Source organism: Mytilus edulis, chromosome 1 (genome assembly GCF_963676685.1).
Source record: "Mytilus edulis chromosome 1, xbMytEdul2.2, whole genome shotgun sequence".
Lineage (NCBI taxonomy): Eukaryota > Metazoa > Mollusca > Bivalvia > Mytilida > Mytilidae > Mytilus > Mytilus edulis.
The window spans coordinates 87,307,048-87,323,287 of record NC_092344.1 but is presented as its reverse complement, the minus strand read 5'-3'; the positions used below and the strand labels follow the sequence as shown (position 1 = coordinate 87,323,287).

The 16,240-nt window shown below is 31.9% G+C and overlaps 1 protein-coding gene across 1 annotated transcript in view; it reads left to right on the top strand.

Annotated features, from left to right (window-relative positions):
* The window catches only part of LOC139493633 (NCK-interacting protein with SH3 domain-like), a 36,494-nt gene extending 22,341 nt beyond the window's left edge, over positions 1 to 14,153 (top strand). The window contains exons 9-11 of the mRNA XM_071282037.1: positions 3,528 to 3,749; positions 4,432 to 4,604; positions 11,945 to 14,153. Coding sequence (XP_071138138.1) covers positions 3,528 to 3,749; positions 4,432 to 4,604; positions 11,945 to 12,127 — 578 coding nt within the window. The 3' untranslated portion in view covers positions 12,128 to 14,153. The remainder of the gene's footprint in view (positions 1 to 3,527; positions 3,750 to 4,431; positions 4,605 to 11,944) is intronic.
* Positions 14,154 to 16,240: the final 2,087 nt, after the last annotated feature.

Genomic DNA, 16,240 nt, shown 5'->3' with positions numbered 1-16,240 from the left:
AACACAATTCAGCTCAGAATTAGGTACCATCGCATAACTTCCTGAAGTCTTTTACCTGTATAAACTAGAATGTTAAATAAACTGTTATCACAGAGATATGTCTCGCTTTTTGGTAATTTCGATAATGCAAATGTTGAAATTAAAATAGCAACACTTTTTAAAACATGTAAGATTTGTGAATATTCAAAGTCAATAAATAACTGAAGGTACATGGTTTAACATTCTCCATGGAAATGAGATGTGCAAATACAACACATACCAAATACCATTGACTTCTCATAAGCAGTTCCTTTTAAACAAACCTATACGCAAAATTATACATGTAAACTGAAGCAAAATTTCAAAGTCAATCAACCATAACTGAGGGGGTGGGGTCAAATAATCTCTACGGTAATGAGATGTGCAAATGCTAATACAACTGCATACAAAATATCATTGACTTCCCACTAGTGGTACCCCATAAACTGACCTAATTACAAACTTATACATAAAAACTAAGCAAAAGTTTCAAAGTCAATTAACCATGACTGAGGGGGCAGGGCCAAATAATCCCCATGGTAATGAGATGTGCCAATACTAATTCAACTGCATACTAAAAATCTTTGACTTACCACTAGTGGTTCACCATAAACTAGACCTAATCACAAACTACAACATTGTTGACGCCGCCGTTGTTGTCACCTCAGACGCTCGAAACGGCATACGTATGTCTCGCTTTTTGTCTTGTGTCAAGCGAGACAAAAACTGGCTCAGTGTGTCTAGTACAAAGCAGGGTTCATATTCACATTTCATTATCATGTGATCATCCTGCGAACGCCAATCCATTTTTAGCTCACCTGGCCTAAAAGGCCATGTGAGCTTTTCTCATCACTTGGCGTCCGTCGTCGTCGTCGTCGTCGTCGTCGTCGTCGTTAACAATTTTTCAAACATCTTCTCCTCTGAAACTACTGAATGGATTTGAATGAAACTTAGCATGATTGTTCCTTAGATTATCCTGCACAAAGTGTGTGCTTCGATTTTTGATCCGTCAAAAAACATGGCCGCCGTTACTTAAAATAGAACATAGGGGTCAAATGCAGTTTTTGGCTTATATCTCAAAAACGAAAGCATTTAGAGCAAATCTGACATGGGGTAAAAATGTTCATTAGGTCAAGATCTATCAGCCCTGAAATTTTCAGATGAATCAAACAAACCATTGTTGGGTTGCTGCCACTTAATTGGTAATTTTAAGGAAATTTTGCAGTTTTTAGTCATTATCTTGAATATTATTATAGATAAAGATAAACTGTAAACAGCAAAAATGATCAGCAAAGTAAGATCTACAAATAAGTTAATATGACCAAAATTGTCAATTGACCCCTTAAGGGGTTATTGTCCTTTAATGACAATTTTTCACAATTTGTTCATCACATTTGCTAACTTTAAAAAATCTTCTCCTCTGAAACTACTGAATGGATTTGGATGAAACTTAGCATGATTGTTCCTTAGATTATCCTGCACAAAGTGTGTGCTTCGATTTTTGATCCGTCAAAAAACATGGCCGCTGTTACTTAAAATAGAACATAGGGGTCAAATGCAGTTTTTGGCTTATATCTCAAAAACGAAAGCATTTAGAGCAAATCTGACATGGGGGTAAAAATGTTCATTAGGTCAAGATCTATCAGCCCTGAAATTTTCAGATGAATCAAACAAACCATTGTTGGGTTGCTGCCACTTAATTGGTAATTTTAAGGAAATTTTGCAGTTTTTGGTCATTATCTTGAATATTATTATAGATAAAGATAAACTGTAAACAGCAAAAATGATCAGCAAAGTAAGATCTACAAATAAGTTAATATGACCAAAATTGTCAATTGACCCCTTAAGGGGTTATTGTCCTTTAATGACAATTTTTCACAATTTGTTCATCACATTTGCTAACTTTAAAAAATCTTCTCCTCTGAAACTACTGAATGGATTTGGATGAAACTTAGCATGATTGTTCCTTAGATTATCCTGCACAACGTGTGTGCTTCGATTTTTGATCCGTCAAAAAACATGGCCGCTGTTACTTAAAATAGAACATAGGGGTCAAATGCAGTTTTTGGCTTATATCTCAAAAACGAAAGCATTTAGAGCAAATCTGACATGGGGTAAAAATGTTCATTATGTCAACATCTATCAGCCCTGAAATTTTCAGATGAATCAAACAAACCATTGTTGGGTTGCTGCCACTTAATTGGTAATTTTAAGGAAATTTTGCAGTTTTTGGTCATTATCTTGAATATTATTATAGATAAAGATAAACTGTAAACAGCAAAAATGATCAGCAAAGTAAGATCTACAAATAAGTTAATATGACCAAAATTGTCAATTGACCCCTTAAGGGGTTATTGTCCTTTAATGACAATTTTTCACAATTTGTTCATCATATTTGCTAACTTTAAAAAATCTTCTCCTCTAAAACTACTTAACCAAATTCAACCAAACTTCAACTGAATGATCAGTAGGGTGTATAAAATAAAGTTTGTGCTTTATTTTTTATTTCATCAAAAAACATGGCCGTCATGGCTAAAAATAGAACACAGGGTAAAATGCAGTTTTTGGCTTATATCTCAAAAACTCCAGCATTTAGAGCAAATAAGACAAGAAAGTTAGAGTATTTATTAGGTCATGGTCTACCTGTCCTGAAATTTTCAGCCGAATTGGGTAACCGGTTTTTCAGGTATAATGCCCCTGAATTGATGATTTTAAAGAAATTTTGCAGTTTTTGGTTATTATCTTGAATATTATTATAGATACAGATAAACTGTTAATAGCAAAAATGTTAAGCAAAGTAAGATCTACAAATAAGTCAATTTGACCAAAATTGTCAATTGACCCCTTAAGGAGTAATGGCCCTTTAAAGACTTTTTTTCACAATTTGTTCATCATGTTGACTTACTTTAAAAAATCTTCTCCTTTGAAACTGCTGTATCAATTTCAGCCAAACTTAGGCTAAATGAGTTTCAGAGTATTTAGTATAAATTTTATATTTCATTTCCTTGTATGTCAGAAACATAGCTCCTATAGCTAAAATAGAACATAGGAGAAAATGATTTTTTTTTTTGCTTTTGAAGAAAATAGGACGATTCAAAGAACATTTAAATAAATTGAAAAGCCAAAATAATCATTGATGAGAGATTTAACCAAAAAAATTAAGGTGAGCGATTCAGGCTCTTGAGAGACTCTTGTTTATAATCCTCAGCTATGCTTTATCTTTGTAGTTAGGTCATCTTCTTAGATTTTATAAGTAATACATCAACTATTCGTGAATAGAAGGTTTAACATAGACATTTTGATTTGATCAGGCTCTCTTTAATCATGTTATTCTGATTCATTGAAAAAGCTTTGTTTCAATTTAATATGCTTTGTTTTGTATATATGTCTTTTCCTGGATCACAAAAATATTTTTATTAAATGTTATTTTATATTTTTTATGTTTGTTAAAATTTGTAACTGATGATTTTCTTTGCTTGTAAATAAAAGAAAAATAATTTATTTTTTAGATCACATTACCAAAAGGTTTATTGGTTTTATATTTGAGTTGATAGAGAAACCACCAAGCCAACAGTTTGAAGATGAAGCTTCAGATCAGCTGATTGTTGTTCTTCTAGCATTAAATCTTCACTACACTGAACATACCACAAACCCTGTCATGGAAGTTTTGGCTGATAAAGGCACAGTTAAAACTTTTACAGAAAAATTACTGCTTCTTTTTAACAGGGGAGGTAATTCATATGTTATTCAATTAAAATAAATAGATTCCCTAGTTCTAATCTTCTTTGGAATGAACTAAAAAGTTATGGGCACTGGGTATAAATTCATGTTACTAAATTCAGTGAATTTATAAATGAAATATTGAATGTATTGCTTACAAAAAATAACATTATGGTAATTTCAGATGATTTATAAATTCATACTTCTTATGTATAACTGGGTAGCAGATCTGTTAACTTCATATACATCTTGGATGTCCATGTGACACAACTTATAAAAAACTGGTATTAACCGATCTCACTAATAGGATTGGTTATGCAAAAGGAGACTCTTTTTAGAATTTGTAGATAAGGGATAGCACACTGAGGAAATCAAGGGATTGCACTCAGAGCAAAATTGATAATTTTCGTTTTCATACTTCTGTAATATTCTGATAGATGCTCAAATGTTTGGATGTCAACATTAAAACTTACATTGCCAGTAGCACTCATAACTGAGTCACATGGTTCTGAAATCTAAATTTAATTGTATTGACACTTGCAACTGTTGACAACCACATGTTGTCTTTTTGTTTTGTTGCATTGCTGTCTTATTGATACATACCCAAAACATCTTGTATTCATATTTGTATTTCAAAACAGGGCATATTTTGAAATGATACAAATCCATTTACTGTTTTGTATTGAATTCCAGATGATCCAGTGAAGATGTTTGAGTTTCAGACATGTCAGCAGAATTCTGTGATGAAGTTTGTGACAGATCTATACAGAGATAAATCTACAGCAAGTCTACTGTATACTAATGATGCTAAAGTACTAGTAGATATGATTATTAGAATGTTGACAGACTTACAACCTGGTGATGAGGTATATATTTCTATTCTGTTATATTTGGATTTTCCCTGATTTATTTCTATCTTTAGTAACTGTGGAACAAGTTTGTAGAACTAGTTTGTAGAAAAAAGTTTTAGATCCAGTTTGATTAGTATCTAAATATGGGTTCGACGACTTACAGAAAAGAGCGACGATTTACAGAAAAGAACCGAAAAGGACCAAAAAGAACCGAAAAGAACCGAAAAGGATATCGATTTTTTTTGTAATCGAAGGAAATAAGCAAATTGCAAATCATTGAAAACCTTATACTGTGAGAGGACTAATTTTAACTCACATGTATGTGAAAAATTACAGGTAGGGTTGGATGCCTATTTTATAGAATAGAAAAATAGAAAAGATTTTTTTTTATTCACCAAATAAGGGCCCCTAGGAGGGCATATAGCCATACAAACAATATATATATATATATATGCAATACACAGACAATAGATATGTAATATGAGTAATGAAAAAATACTACAGGAAACACGCAACAAAATAATAGCAATATACTCTAATAATTCAATAATACTCAACTTTCAACTTTTATTAACACTCTAGACAGTTTACACTGTAACAAGAGGCAGACAAGTAATACAAGTAATAATTTACAATGGTGAACAAGATAGAAAGAAATATACATACATAGTTCATTATACCTAATTCTCTGTACACAAGTATACACATACATAACACGTGATAATTATTCAAAGCTATAATAATCATCTGAGATCGCCAGTCGATTACATGTAAGTGATAATATATTAGAATTATAGATATTTCATAAGTTTTTTGATAAAAATAGACAAGTTATTTAAGACTTTTACATTACATAAAGACATCAAACCTTTCATTTTATATTCTGAGGGGTTAACAATATAGTAATTTGGAATATATGCACGTCTTAATTTTTTAACCTCGTCATTTTGACATACAAATAAGTAATGAAACTGATTTCCAATACAATTATTTTTACACAAAGTACATAGTCTTTCCTCTTTTGGAATATTATGCCATCGACCAGTTTCTAGTGGAATTTTGATATTTGAGCATCTAAGTTTGGTAATATATATTCTATTTTCTTTTTTTAATCTTACCAAATAATTTTCTAAACAAAAAGCGTGTTTAAACAGTAAATAATATCCACCTCTAGAAGAGTTTTCAGCATCACTAAACCACTTTTGAATAAACTGATCTTGTAAAATTTGCTTAACATATATTTTGATGTCAACATTTCTTAAAATACATTGATTGTTCCATACATAGCTTAAACCTGTGTTGTCTAATGTAGATCTAATACAATTAATCCACTTAGAAACAATATTTCCAGAATTATGCATCTTATACAAAAATTGGTATAATAATCCTGATAATTTCGTGCTGTTTAACAATAATTTTGACCAGAATGATAAAATTCGTAATCGTACTTTAATTTCCAAGGGATACATGCCAGTTTCACCGTACACCATATAATTAGGAGTACTGCTTCTTAATGAAAGAATTCTTTTCAAAAATTTTAAATGAACTCTTTCTAAAGCATCTATGTTTTCGAAACCCCATATTTCACAAGAGTAAATCAGTATGGGTTCAACCAAAGAATCAAACAATTTTAGTTGCAAATCAATAGGAATATTTAAATTCCTTATTTTTCTGTAGAGAGCATAGAGTGCCTTTTCTGCTTGTTCTATCAATTTTTTTCTGGCATTTGTAAATCTACCGTTACAATTAAACAGCAAGCCTAGATAAGGATAAAAATCTACTATTTCAATATCAGAACCATATAATTTAAAATCATGTAAGTGGTTTCTTTTGCTTTTTCTTTTTGAAAATATCATAATCTTTGTCTTATCTGTGTTCACAGAAAGTTTCCATTGAGTACAATATAATTCAAACATATCTAATGTATTTTGCATATCACTTGCTGTTTCAGCAAGTATGATAGTGTCATCTGCATAAAATAAGATAAAAATTTGTAAATATAGTCCAATATGTTCTTGACAATGCGTTGATACTGTTTCAAGTCCATTTATGTTATTTTCACACAAAAATTCTTCTAGATCCGAAAGAAAAATAGAAAACAAAAAAGGTGATAAATTTTCTCCTTGGCGTACCCCGAGATCACTAGAAAAGAAGCCAGAAATATCATTTCCCTTTTTCACTGTGCTTAAACGGCTGTGGGTAACTTAAGTTACCCACAGCCCAAGATGGAGCCGCCTTGCGTCGGTTAGATACTTTTCTTCTATAGAATAACAATACCACGAATGCATCAATTAAACAACTGAATTTAAAAGTTGTATTAATCGTTTAGGGAAACTCCTAAACTGGAAAGGTGATTAAATTCTACAAAATAAACGATCACAGCACGATTTTAAAAAACACTTAGGCTGTCCGTAACTTCAAAACAACTTGTCCGTAACTTTTTTCATCATACCAATAGAGATGTCCGTAACTTTCAAAGAATCGACATACGCGGATGTAATGTTTAAACTGATGATAGAGATTGAATCGAATACATATTCACAAAACGAAGTAGATGTCTAGTATGATATAATTCATTGTATCGATGGAAGACAAAATTGGAAAAAATATGAAAAAAATCACGATAAATCCGCAAAACTCGGGTCTCATTTTGTATAACGTCGAGGTACCCGAATCGCCTAGTTCGGAGGGTTGTTTCCGATCATAGCAGATAAACTGTTGAAACATCATTGTTCGTTTTTATTTTTGAACAAGTAGACTACACAAGTATTTTTTACACATACATGTAGCATGTATACAGTACACTTACTGATTTTCTGCCAGCAACGACAAGGGTAGCGTACGTGAATCCGGGATTTTGGAGGGGAACCCAAATTTCCCAGGCATGCAGTGGATAGACTATACGAGACTTAAGTGCACAAACTTTTCCCGTCTTTTGGAAAAAGCCAAAAACACCTTTCTCTCATCCCCACAAAAACAAATCCCATCAGCATTGACAGTAAAATAAAAGGGGTGTCAATCTGGACACACGGGGACGTTGCGCACGGTGATATTGCGGCACCCTAGCCAATATTTAATACAGTAAATGGGAAAACTTTAAAAAAGGACATTTTGTATAAATTAATAAACCTAGTTTTACAGCTAGCTGCATATTTCATTTGTATGCAAGTTGCATTAAATCTCATTAAACTGAATAAAACTAAAAGACACAATAGGTAAAAGTCAGTGACAATAAAAGGAAAAGAGCAGTCAACATAGTGTAACAATTCGACATAGTATATAAAAATATAAATAACTACGTAGGACAACAGGGTAATTTAATAGTCTAACAACCCCTGATAACATACAAAGAGAGAAAAAAAAACATACTAGGAAACATATTCAAAAAATTATAACACTATAACTAACTGGTGGGATGTATAAATACCGAGCCGCTTCAAAGAGTATTCATCAAAATACACATAGAAAGAAACAGAGGTGAAGGTAAACCGCAAACATATAATTAAACTCAAAACATTAAAGAGTATGGAAAAGCCTTGGTCTGACAAGCGAAAAACGTCGATAAGACGCACATCAGTAAATAAAAGTTCAAACCATAACCAGGATGGAGTACCACAAACCCCACATAAAACTTCTGTGGTGTAACATTTGGTGGTGAATGAGTAGTATAAACGGCCGCGAAAGTTACAAATATGATGTTAATTGTCTTCTAATTGTTGAAATTATAATTCTTAAAATTTTAAATCAAAAGTTACCCACATCTAAAAATAAAGTTACGGACAGTCTGCTTAGTTTCGATCAAAAAGTTACGGACATCTTATGCATTTTTTAAAGTTGACCTTGCGCTTTAGTGAACTCTATATTAACAAATTTATGGTAATTGTTAGTCATTTCTTTATTCAATAATCCTATAAATATTTACATTCTGCATGAAAAACGTCGCAAAAGGTACATTTTGTATGAATTAAATATCAACGAGTTTAGAGTCCGCCATCTTGGGCTGTGGGTAACTTAAGTTACCCACAGCCGTTTAAGCACAGTGTTTTTGACACAAGATTTAATGTTATCATACATATTAAAAATCACTCTTAAAATTTTTCCGGTAACTTGATTTTTTACCAACTTTTGCCATAACCCCAATCTCCAAACAGTATCAAACGCTTTCTTAAAGTCGATAAACGTACAATAAAGTTTTTTACCAAATGATAAATATAATTCTATCAGCACATATAAACAAAATATGTTATCCAGAGTTGAATAGCCTTTCCTGAAGCCAGCTTGTGCTTTTGGAATTATTTCAAATAAGTCTGCATATTTTGAAAGTCTCCCATTCAGTATGGCAGTAAATAATTTTCCCAGAGAAGATACTAGAGTAATTCCTCTGTATGAGTCAGGATTAAGGGGGTCCCCCTTATTTTTGAAAAATGGCAAAATAATACCTAATGTCCAAGCTTCAGGAATGGCTCCAGAGTCTAATATTTTATTAAATAACTTAAGATAAAGGGGCATCATAAATTGAATGGTAGATTTCACATATTCATTGATGACCATATCGTAACCTGGCGCTTTTCCGTTTTTTAAATCTTTAACGGCTTTAAAAATTTCATTTTCTGTAATTTTACCATTTAAGATTGCATTTACACGTTCGTCATTGCAATCTGGTATTTCAAAATCTACATCATCTCGTTCTCCGTCTGTGTTCAAATTTTTAAAATAAGCGTGAAGTTCATCAAGATCGATTGGTGTGTTTTTATCCTGTGGTCTTTCAAAATTATTCAAAACATTCCATAATTTTTTTGGATCATGTTGATCCATACTACGCAGCTCGTTTTCAGCTTTAAATTGAAACTCCTCGTAACTTTTGTTCATTACTGTTTTATATGCCTTACTAGCTTTTTTCAAATCGTATCTACTTTCCTCTGTTTTAAATAAATTATGTGTTTTCTTTGCTTGATGAAAATTATCTCGTTTTAAACGACATTGCGCATTAAACCACGGTTGGTGTTGTTTTGAATTTCGATTAATTTTGGCGGGTTTATTTCCGAAATTTTCGATGGCTGAATCAAGAAACACTTTATTTAAACTTTCGACTAATTCGTTAAGGTCAGTTTGAAAATTTTCATTAGTTATATCAAGCGTGTCTAACTGGTTCGACAAGTTATCAATGGTCAATTTACTTTCAACGCTGTCAACAAATTGATCTCTTTTGTCACCAATCCAACGAATATGCTTACTAGGCACATTCGGTGAATTGTTTTTATCAAGCAAATCATCAGGTAACATCGCTGAAAGATTGAATTGCAATCTACAATGAATATCAGTAAATAACGAATCAAAATCAATAACTTCAAATTCCGTAATATAGGGGAACAAATCTCCTGATACTATTAAGTAATCAACTAGACTAGTTTCTTTGCTAGTTACTTTGCCCATATTTTTGTCGTTACCAATTCTGCCATTGACAATATATAAACAATTGTTTTTACATAATTGCAAAAGTTTGTTACCATATACATTGATGCGACCTTTGTCCTCAGACGATCTTTGTAAGGATACATTATATAAACATAAATTGTAATAGTCATATAAACATCTATCTATCTCATCTATTCCATCATAATTCAAAATTTTTGAAAGTTCATCGTCTGGTATAATATAATCACAAAGAGACCCTGTTCTGGCATTAAAATCGCCAAGTAGTGCAGTTGCAGTGCTTTGATCTTTTAACGTAATTAATTCTGTTTCAATTTCATCAAAGGCATCCTTGGAGGAGTACCTTGAATTTTCGGGAGGTACATAAATACAACCAAGCATAATTTTAGTTAATTGCATTGGAATATCTACTTTAACCCAAAGTACAAACTCAGAGTCTGTGTTTATAAATGTAAGAAAATTTTTTAAACATTTTTTAAAAATAACTGTTATACCTCCAGATTTTCGTTCAAATTTTTTTCTATTTTTGGTAAAATAATCATATCCCTTAGGCAAGTTAAGCTGGTCTAAATCATCTAGTTTTGACTCAATACATACAAAAATGTCATTTAGTTCAATCAAATCAGTAAATTCTTTAAATATTAATCGATTTTTTAGGCCACATACATTTAAGCATGAAATATTTAATGAGTGAGAATTGTTACATATACTGGGTTTAAAGTTCAACTGTCCTCTTGTTTGCCTGTCCTATAGTGTTGACATTGACTTATGCGCTCCAGGTTTATTAGTGTATTTTACCTATAAAAAGATAAACAATTTTCTAAATATTTACCTTAACAAGGACTGTTGGCAGTCAAAACTTTAACACTATAAAAAATCCATGTATATATACATGGTTTTAACTTTATTTAATAAATATATATGTATTCCTTTTCGGTTCTTTTCGGTCCATTTTCTGTTCTTTTTGGTCCTTTTCGGTTCTTTTCGGTTCTTTTCTGTAAATCGTCGCTCTTTTCTGTAAATCGTTGGACCGTCTAAATATAAGTCTTTGGTTAGTACTGCACGAGCATTTCTTAGGCGGTATTATGGATGGGGTCATACATAAGTCTGATATTTGTATAGTATGTATTGAGGTGCTCACAGTAACTTCTAAGTACAACATATTAATTATTTAGTGTAAAATGGACAATTGTATGTTTGTTTAGAGATGTTTGTAATGTTTTTATGATTTTTAATTGAATGTTGTATCACACAGTAAATCCTAGCCTACATTTTTACTTTCCTCTTATTTAGCCATGTAGATAGATTAAAAATGTTTTAAATTCACGAAGGAGAATTTAAAAGTCCATATATATCAGGTGTTATGTTTCTTTTTGGGGACAAAGGGATTGGACTTTTATTTATGGGTCAATTTTGATTGGGATTTACACTTATCCAGACCGATGAAATAAAAACTAAATTTTACAGGGTCTAAGAAAGATAATTAAAATTTGTCAGGAATTAGGGATTCAGTGTTTATTTTTCCAAGAATTTGGGTTGACACGCCCCCTCTTCTATAAGCAAAATATAACTGTGTCAAACTGAAACAGCAAAAAGACCATTGAACTGATGCAAGATGTATTGGTCTTATGTTTGTTAATTGCTCAAAAGGTGTTACACATGTTCATCCTTTCTTCATTCCCAAACATACACTTGTCTGGATTTTGCCATAATGCCTTTAGATATAGAACCTTTTTTAATGATAAAACTATTTAGGTTGGTAACAGATCATTTTTGTGTTTTGTTTCCACTTAATGCTTTTCATGGTGTAACAGCCCTTAGATAATGGCAGCAAATTGTAAAATTTTAGTTGTAACTGCAATACAATTCAATCTACTGATGTATATTTGAAAGATAATACTTATATGTTTTTCTATTTGTAGGTAAGGACAAATAACCTGATATTAGCCAATCTGTTTGTAGAGAATTCTGACTATTTAGAGTACAAACATAGAGAATCAGAATTCTGTAGATGTCTACACAATATTCTACATGAAGAATCTAGTCAAGTAGAAGATAAAAATATAGTGGGAGATATTCTGGACCAAATACAGGACTTTACATGATATTATCTATTTCTAGAAAAGACGTAAATAATTCTCATTAAACTCATGTTAAACCCACCATTACGGTTGTCTAACAGTATTTTTACATTTTGTTGTCCTATTGATCAAATCAAAACATGTTTATGACAATGTGCAGTGTGTCTGTAGTGGATGTCCTGGAAATAATTCAAACCAATAATTGTATTTTGCCAAATGTTTAAAGTTAAATATAAACAATTTTGTGAACTCTATTTAAGCCCTTCCATATTTCAAGCCTTGATGTAACCCACTTAAACTTGAAAATCTACTAAATGTTAAGTATATCATTGTATTCCAACTGGCTCTACTACTGTGCCAATAACCGGGACCCTTGGCCAATGCAATAAAAATATACTTAATAAACAGCTGCGCCATGAGCGCATGATACGCCCGACGTCTTGTGTGGAAGTTTTATGCAATAATCATGAATAGTTTCTGAGAAAGTTTTAAGCAATTACCATTTATTGCTTTTGAGACACGGCGGGACATGTGAAACCCCCCACCCTGTTTTTTTTTTTACAAATATCACTAAATCAAAATTTTGAATCAAACCAAATAGTATACAGATCTTAAGATTAATATAACAAAGAAGTGTGTACAGTTTCAAGCAATAATCATAAATTTTTTTGAGATACGGCGCGACATGTAAAAAAAAACCCTCCCCTTTTTTACAAAATACTCAATAACTCAAAAATAAAATTTTGAGTCATCACCAAAAAGTATACAGATCTTTAGATTAATATAACAAAGAAGTGTGTAAAGTTTTAAGCAATAATCATAAATCGTTTTTGAGATACGGTGCGACATGTAAAAAACCCTCCCCCCTTTTTACAAAATACTCAATAACTCAAAAATGAAATTTTGAATCATCACCAAAAAGTATACAGATATTAAGATTAATATAACTAAGAAGTGTGTAAAGTTTTAAGCAATAATAAAAGAATCGTTTTTGAGATACGGTGCGACATGCAAAAAAAAACACACCCCTGTTTTAGTTACAAAGTGCCGTAACTCAAAAAGTTTAAATTTTATTTTCACCAAAAAGTATACAGATCATTTGACCATCATAAAAAACAACTATATGAAGTTTCATGAAATTTAGATAAGTCGTTCTCAAGTTACCGTGCGACATGTTTACGCCTGACAGATAGACGGATGGACAGACAGACAGACGGACGGACAACAGACATTTGTATACCATAATACGTCCCGTCAAACGTATAAAAAGCCAGTTTCTTTTGACTGCTGAAAGAGAAATTTGTTTTCCATAATTAAATTGTGTTAACAACAAACATTCTATGAGTTTGACTGTCCGTCTGGTATCTTTCGCCCCTTCTTGTATTGCAAGTTGAAACAAAAATACATCTTTAAGGTCCTAAATTTAGTTAAAATTTTAGAGTACCATACATGATATTAAACTTTCCCTTACATGACTTCATGATAGCTGATCACAAAAAATAAATTTCACATTGGCTGAGTAACCATAGCAAGAAACCATGATCAAATAAGTATATTTTGTTTGCTGTATATCATTTTTGAGTATATTTTCAAGAGCACTAAATAAACAAAATAGTATATTTGGTGGAAAAATGTAAATAGTTATAAGATGAAATTCTATATTATTATTAATGTTTATTGTTATTTTCTGTTGCCTGTGTTGTCATGAAGGAATTATGAATGAATGATCATAAAAGTGTTTTTAAAAGATGTAATTATGGTATAACGACTTTGTTAAGGTTGTTTTATATTTATTTAAATTTTTCAATTTTTATGAGTTTCACATGAGAAAATTCTAATATGAGAAAATTTGAAGTGGTTCTCAAAACCTCCATTATTATGTGCCAAATACGAGGCGTTTCCTTTATGGAAATTATGTATACCTAGTACTTACATATTATATTTTACATTCCATCATTAAATTTGTTCTTTTTAGATAACCAGAATCTGTAAATCAAGACAGCAGGAAGCTATCACTTTTATTCAAATAAAATGTTTTTGTTGTTTGGAATATTTTTTGAAATATTGTCAATGAAAGTGTTTACTATTATAGAATCTCATCAAATATTTATTCTCACATGTCCTCAAGACATTATTGTGTCTGAAAACCTGGTTTCATTGATGATGATACATCTGATGCCCAATGTTGAAGGTGACATGCTCTCTACTTACTAAAGAATATATCTACGTACTAAATGACCTCTAGACATTAAAGGATTTATCTACACATTAAAGTATCTCTACACATGAAAGAATTCTTGCAATAACTTTTTGCAATTTTGTGTCTTTTAGCCTTTTTGTTTTATGTTCTATACCTAGGTAGTCTAGTGATAGGGTGGTGGTCTAGTGGTAGGGTGGTGGTCTAGTGATAGGGTGGTGGTCTAGTGGTAGGGTGCTCCCATTGAGTGTGGGATGTGGGTGTGAACCCAGCCCTGGTTAAACCAATGAATTAAAAATTTGTACTTGCTGATTCTCTGCTGCACAAGTGTCATTATTGAGTTAGAGTCAAGGCTTGTCAGCTCAGGGAAAGAATAATGTGTTCTGGCAGGGTGACATGCCTAAGAACAAGGCAATTACTTGAAATGGATGGTAAGAATATTCTATACGGTGACCTATAGCTGCTAATTTCAGTGTCATTTGGTCTCTTGTAGAGAGTTATCTCATTGGCAGTCGTACGACATCTTGTTTTTAATCCCCTACAGAAGCAGTTGCAGGGACTTTAGGTTTGCACTCCATTCATTAGTCTAGCAAATCAGTTTTTTTTTCGTCATGCTTGAAGATATGGATTAGATATTTGGTGTATTGTTTCATCATGACATGTTGTAAATGAATTTCTAATTTTGTTCCGGACTGATGATTTTTATACGACCGCAAAAATTAAAAAAAAATTTGGTCATATATTGGTATCACATCGGCATCGTCTCCGATTGATTCCAGATAATAACTTTTGAATAAGTAAAAAGAAATCAATAAAATTTTAACACAATGTTTTTAACCACAAAAGGAAGCTTGGGATTGATTTTGGTTATGGTGCCAAAGGTTTAGGAATTAGGGGCCCAAAGGGGCCAAAAACAGCATTTATCTAGTTTCAAGACATAAAGTTTCAATTGTTCTGAAATTGTACTAGAATGTTTAATACCATAAGTAGAAGGTTGGGATTTATTTTAAGGGGTTATTGGACAAATAGTCTAGGAATTAAGGACCAAAAAGGGGCCAAAATAAGCATTTTTCTAGTTTCAAGACAATAACTTGTGTGTAACTGTATGGATCTCTCTGACATTGTACCACAAGTTTCCATATAACACAGGGAAGGCTGGGATTCAAGTTGGGGTTAATTTTCCCGAATATGTAGGAATAAGGGGCCAAAAATAAAGGGCCAAAAAGAAGCATTTTTCTGGTTTACAGACAATAACTTGTGTTTAAGTGCATGGATCTCTATAAATTTTTACAAGAAGGTTCAATACCACTAAAGGAAGGTTGGGATTGGTTTTTTTTTGTTTGTTTTGTCCCAATAGTTTAGGAATTAGGGGCCAAAAAGGGGGCTCAAAATAATATTTTTTGTAGTTTTCAAACAATAACTTATGTTTAAGTGTATGAATCTCTCTGAAATTAAACCACAAGTTTCCATACCATGAAGGGATGGTTAGTATTGACTTGGGGGGGGGGGGGGGGGGGGGGTTATGGCTCAAAATGTTTCAGAATTGGGGACAAAAAAGGGGAAAAACTGGGTATTTCTGGTCAATGGACAATTAAGACAATTTAAAAGCAGGGTAAGGGAGGTAATTCTAAAACATTTAACATACAATGTTGGGTATGTTCAATTTTACCTCTCTTACACTACTTGTAAATTATGTATAAAATTATGTCAGGTTTTGGACTAATTGCAAAAAAAGATGGGTGGTAGTTGTTTTCATTTTTTTTTCTTCAAATTTCTCAAATTCTTAATTTTTTTTAAAGAAGAAATCTTTAATTGAACAATATTGTGCAATAGATTTGTAAGATCTTGACATTTGTTTTGTGTCAGAAACTCATATTATGTCAAAAATTTGATCGCAATCCAAATTCAGAGCTGTATCATTAGCTTGAATGTTGTGTCCA